The sequence below is a fragment of the Mesitornis unicolor genome, unplaced genomic scaffold (assembly GCF_000695765.1).
Source record: "Mesitornis unicolor isolate BGI_N332 unplaced genomic scaffold, ASM69576v1 scaffold5665, whole genome shotgun sequence".
Taxonomy (NCBI): Eukaryota; Metazoa; Chordata; class Aves; order Mesitornithiformes; family Mesitornithidae; genus Mesitornis; species Mesitornis unicolor.
Window position 1 is genome coordinate 14,504 of NW_010184686.1, and position 5,454 is coordinate 19,957.

Below are 5,454 nucleotides of genomic sequence, written 5' to 3' on the forward strand. Positions count from 1 at the left end.
AAGGGAATAGCGACAAGAAGCGTCTCTGGTCCCAAAGAAAGTTGAAAAGAGCATCAATGAAAACAAACAGCCCAACAACCCATAAAACACCATCAGGCAGCGCAGCTGAACTGAATGTCAGCCTGACCTTGCAGTTTTTCCATCTGTAAATGCCAAGTGACTTGAGAAGAAAGCAAGCAAAACTCCCTTCAAACCTATTCCTTACTGCTATGTATATGATGGTGCTTTACGCACCCAGCCCCTTCTTTTCTGTTTTGAAAAGCTGAGCTCCCCGTTCTCACAGCACACTGCAGTTTATCTGCTTTCAATGCAGACTGGGAGGGTGGAAATAGCAAGGCTTTTCCTCTGCTGTTTTGTCCCCGTGTTCTTCTTCTGGAAACTGGCAGCTGTCGGTCTCTTCTCGGTGGTGGGGCAGTTGTGGAGCAACCGGCAGCCTAGGGAAGTTATGTTCCAGATCTGCAGTGAGAATAAGCAGAAGCACTGCACATACAAGAGGTCTTCATACGTATCCATTAAGCGCCCATTACTAATACAGCCTCTCTCTAAGCAAAGGACAAAGATGCAGGTGATGCACTGCATCTTCCTGAAACTAAGTAACCCGTCCAAAATCACGGAGTCAATGTGTGTTTACTCTATTTATTCAACTTCATTCATTATATTCTGATTCTGGGTCAACGGACACGCTGCTCTCCACTGAAAAGCTACACCAAGGTGCACTTACTGTCTGCCATGTGGTATTTTTCTCTCTTCAGTGACCATATGCAGAAATGCAAGAAGAAGGTCAGCAAGATGAGGACAAACACAGCCACTGCGGTGAGGATGGCCAGGATGGTGGTATACACAGAGTCATTTGTAATTGGAACTGCAATTAGATTCATTTAATAAGGAGTTAGAAATCATGCGCCCACAGAATTGAAAGAGGAAAGGAAGTTCTTCCAAGGAAATTGAGAGAGTATTTTGCTTTTTCTGTGGAAAGGAAAATAAATACAGCGCAGGTATTAAGAATAAACCTGAGATGCTCCAAGTCAAGAGTGCAATAGATCACTGTCTGTGGCAAGAAGCATCCGCATGAAAAACCCCACACGCCTCATCTCTTCACTGTTCAGTGTCTCTCCTGCAGCTGTCACTTGTTCTTTTTCCTCTGTTTTGGTTTTTGCTCTTTTTGGGAGGGATTTGGCTGCAACGTTTCCTTGAGTAGCACTACAGCAAGCCAAATTTTCACACTTGCTTCAGCCTGGCAGAAGTTAAAAGTAGCTAAGAACTAACAATTTCTCTGACTGAACGGCCCAGACCTGAAAGGTACCAAGGTCATGGCAGGGGAAAGGCAGGAGCGGTGCAGTTTGGTGTCTTCAGGATACTCAGTACCTGCAAAGCCTGTGCCCACTTATTCCTCTTTAATTTAATCCATGCCAAGATGTGAGATTTCAATTCTGGGTGTTATGGACTCAACCAATACTTGTAAAGGAATTGGATGACTAAGTTATCATCTTCCTAACAAAATCTGGCAAAACAGCAAGTGCAGCTCAATGGGAAACTGATCATCTGCAAAATAATTATGCTCTATTAAAGGACAATCATTAGACTTTTCTCTACCTTCATTACTGACAGTGCTTTAATGGGGGAATCTTTGTCCAGGTCAACAATTCTACCAGTATTAACAGTGCAAGAAACAAAACAGTAGTTTTCAAAGCATATTTTCATGATAGCAAACTCTGGGTGGCAACTACGCGACAAGTCACCACCTGAAGAAGTGCAGAGAAAAGCTACAGGCTTAAAGAAACAAAGCATTATGAGAAGGTACCTTGCTCCAAATCTTTAGCAGGGAAACCACATACTGCATTATGTGTACGGTTGCCTTGCTTGATGGTTAGAAACCCAGAACCTTCACAACTAAAAGAAGAATAAGAGTCACATTTAGAATGGCCCTGCCTTTCTCTTGGCTCCCTTTTTTCCTTCCCTCCACTCTTCCTTGTCTCCATTTTTTTTTTTGCTTTCTATAGTAGGTAAAATTACAGCCGTTCCCCAACAAGATAACACCACATCACTATCGTCTATATGCACTTGTTTTTTTAGTCTGTTTGCTTCAAGAGATGTCCATGTCTGGAATAATTTTGCAGCAGTTGGACTTGGGAGCAGCTTGAATACACAGCAGTTTGCCTTAAGCTCTGCTTTCAGACCAACTACTTATAAAGCCAAAGCAGAGAGAAATACATTGCTGAATTTAAAAAAAACCTCATCATTTGATCTCATTGGTGATGTCGTCTTCGATTCAATTCTATTTTCTGATTAAATTATTACCCACTTGAGAATTTTATCAGGCGTATTTCCAAAGGAGGAAAGGATCAATAAATACATACTCAGTCCAGTTACGGCACCAGCCATTCTTGACATTAGAGTAGGTTCCTATCTCACATGGTTTACACTTGAATATGAAGTCCGAATAGCCTGCAGGAATAGAGAACACGAATTAGTAATGGTCAGTGCCTATATGGAAAGATGGGATACAACAGATTAAAACACAATGCTTTCCCTCTACACTCCTCACGCATTATGAATCACCCCCCTGGATCAAAACCCAAGTCTCAAATTTAGGAAGAGATGAGTTATAAAACAGGGAAGCAGGGATTTAGTCAGAGGTCACAGTATAAATGCCATTTGTCTCTGCATCACGAGCCTTCCCAAAAGCAGGTTATAAGAAGCGAAGGAAACTGCTGCTCAACCAGCCACTTGTATTGAACGCTGCCTTCCAGAGTAGTCTGTGTTTCCTTAGTTACCAAGCTTAACCAGCTCCTCGCCCACTTGGCAATCAGGCAGTTTTTGGCAGTAGAGACATGAATCATCCACACAGCTGTACCCCTGACGACATCTGCAGTCGTGGTCCTCAGTATTTTGACATGTGGTGTTGTCTCCTGTCAAGAAGAAAGGAGTTAGGCTTGCCTTTGTCATCGAGGCCGGAAATCAGCTTAACCATGAGGCTGACACAGGTGAAGCAGCTCCTTACTGTGCTGTGGTGGAAAATACAAGTGGCAGAAAGACGTCACTCCCGTGCGTGCTGGATCAAGTCTGGAGTGCTCAAATTCAACTCCACTGAGATTTTCACACCATGGTTACCTGAGCGCTGCATGGCTTCCTGCTGTAACCCTTCTCTCTTACCTGGAATACCAGCGCAGGTCGCGGTAGACAGACGTAAGGCAGCAGGTTTGCAGGTGCAGATTTAGACACTGTGGGGTAAGGAGGGCACTAGCAGTGCCCCCAAGAAACACTACACAATAACTGGGCATCCAGGCAGCCCTCAGGACACTGCCAGAGCTCTTCTCCATTCAGCTCAGCCACGTCAGAGGAGGGTTGCCCAAAAGACCCTTGGGCAGTGATGCTAGAGCTCCATTTCCATGCCTTTCCTAACAGCAGCAGTTGCTTCCTAAGCTCTGTTGGAGTCTAAATCCAAGCCATAAAACCAGCACCCTTCCTACCCTCTGTCCTTCTATTTCTAGAAGAGCTCTGTTGTGAACTTTGCTTGCACTCCAAAACCACCATCTCTAATTCTGAGGGGGGCTCCTGAGCTCATGATAGCAAATGATGGATCATATACACTGATCCCATCAGTATAGCAGTCCTTCAGGCAGTTGGAGACCAGTGAGAGGACAAGGGCTGTTCAAGCAGAAAGCTGTATAACCTTAAATTAAAAAAAAAAATAAAGAAGGAAACACTGCTTAGTTCAACAGCATGCCTTAAACCCACAGTGAATAGCAAAGATCAAGCAAAGATTACGTCCTGACGTTGGTGAGGGGATGTACAAGGCCACCAGGCAACTGCCCACATCTTCCGCTGCCCACTGGTCTCCTCTTGCTGGTCTTAAAACTTATTGAAGTCACAGCAAAGAAGCAGCTTGGGGATGGGTTTTTTTCCTGTGTAGTACTTGCAGGTGATTCTGGAGTGGATGCCACCAAGCAATGAGTCTCCTGTCTCAGGCTGAATGACTTTATCTCAGTGGGAAGGGAAGTACCCTGGGATCTCTTCACCTATCTATTGCTCATTGCCTCAAATCGTGTGTCCACCCACTCTTCCACAGGGAACTCGGTGTCCTTGCAGTCAGCTGAGGCAGATTTATCCAAGCTATAATAGGTGGGAGGCTGACTCCTACTCAGGCACCAATGAGAGATGTAACTTCTCAGCAAGTCCCATTGCTAACAAAGTGAGAATCCACCACCCTCTCAGCACCAGCCTAAGATCAGCCAAGGATACAGGGCAGAGCAGGCTGTTGAAAGGAATCATCACCTGAGACCTCGTCTGTCCATCTACTTCTGGGACAAGCAAGGGTCAGTGGAATGGAGGGACTGAAGTGGGAGGCTTTCTGCTCTTTAGGACCACAGATTGCAAGGGACAACCTCACAGAGAGCATCACTCCCTGTATTGCCTCTGAATGGCACAGGCAAACTGTGAGAACACATTTGAATGGAGCAAGGGCTCAGAAGCAGTGTTAAGTGAACACCTTCCTTCCTTGTGAGCAACACCAACCCACAGAAACTTACTTTTCACTTTCCCTCTACAGAATAACAAGTATAACATCCGAAACATGGGTCAACTCTGAAGCTTAAAGCTAGGTGCATTATGAAACTGCAGGGCAGGAAGGAAGTCCTTGCCACTTTGTTTTGCATATACTCAAGGTACATTTACATACACACACACCCCCCTGCTCCCCACACTCAATTACCCTGGTCATCATAAACCAATATTGACAAACAGAAAGAGGACAGACACAGCATTCCCTTACCTGCTTTCGAGCTGCATTTGGGGCAGCATTTCTTTTGGTCTTTACCGATTATTCTCAGTTCACCATCCTGGCATGGCATTGCCAGAGTCTGCTGTGTCCATTGCCACAGGCACAGCACCAGCAGCAAGCAAGCTCGCATCCTGAGGTGACCAACTTCACCGGGCTGTTCAGTCATGACTCGAGCGATACAACCCAAAAGGACACTAGAGTGGGCTTGTGGCAGGACCTTCCTGCGAAAGTACTGCCTCCCTTGACACTGTGGGAAGGCACTGTGCTTTTTGAGGCTGCACTCTTCCTGTTTCTTGAGGGGCGGGGAAGAGATTTTGGTTTACGTCACTGAAGCCTCAAAAAGAGCAGGGCTAAGCAACCCCACACCAGTGAGTCCATTAGGAAAGCCGCAGCTTAAGAGGAAGATGCGGCATCACGTCGTTTGGTTTTCAAAGTTGATAAACAAATTGCAAATCGATGCAAATTAAATTAGTGGGTGAACTTCAGCACCCTCAGACTATTTCATTCTGACGTAGAATTTAGAAAACCTTCAAGGATTTAACTATCAGATTACAACACAGAGTAAGTCCATCCATCCGCTCAGATGTTCTGATTCTGTTCATTGGTTTCAACTTCCTTCACTCTGGATCAGGAGACTCGAATTATTTTCCAGAGCCGTTGTAACTCCATACGGA

The 5,454-nt window shown here is 45.2% G+C and overlaps 1 protein-coding gene across 1 annotated transcript; it reads right to left on the reverse strand.

Annotated features, from left to right (window-relative positions):
- Window positions 1-304: 304 nt before the first annotated feature.
- Window positions 305-4,946, reverse strand: TNFRSF18 (tumor necrosis factor receptor superfamily, member 18). The gene is made up of 6 exons (XM_010184542.1): window positions 4,772-4,946; window positions 2,775-2,909; window positions 2,358-2,445; window positions 1,802-1,890; window positions 722-862; window positions 305-456 (listed from the first exon to the last, which is right to left on the reverse strand). Exons 1-6 carry the CDS (start codon window positions 4,944-4,946, stop codon window positions 305-307), a joined length of 780 nt encoding a protein of 259 aa, XP_010182844.1.
- Between the last annotated feature and the right edge of the window lie 508 nt (window positions 4,947-5,454).

What these genes read in the sequence shown, in the direction of transcription:
- TNFRSF18 (XM_010184542.1), bottom strand. Translation starts at nt 4,946, where the DNA reads ATGACTGAACAGCCCGGTGAAGTTGGTCACCTCAGGATGCGAGCTTGC. An exon ending in CGAGGAGCTGGTTAAGCTTG is followed by an intron (nt 2,446 to 2,774) that starts GTAACTAAGGAA and finishes CTATTCCTGCAG; the next exon opens with GCTATTCGGACTTCATATTC. An exon ending in TGGTGCCGTAACTGGACTGA is followed by an intron (nt 1,891 to 2,357) that starts GTATGTATTTAT and finishes TTCTTCTTTTAG; the next exon opens with TTGTGAAGGTTCTGGGTTTC.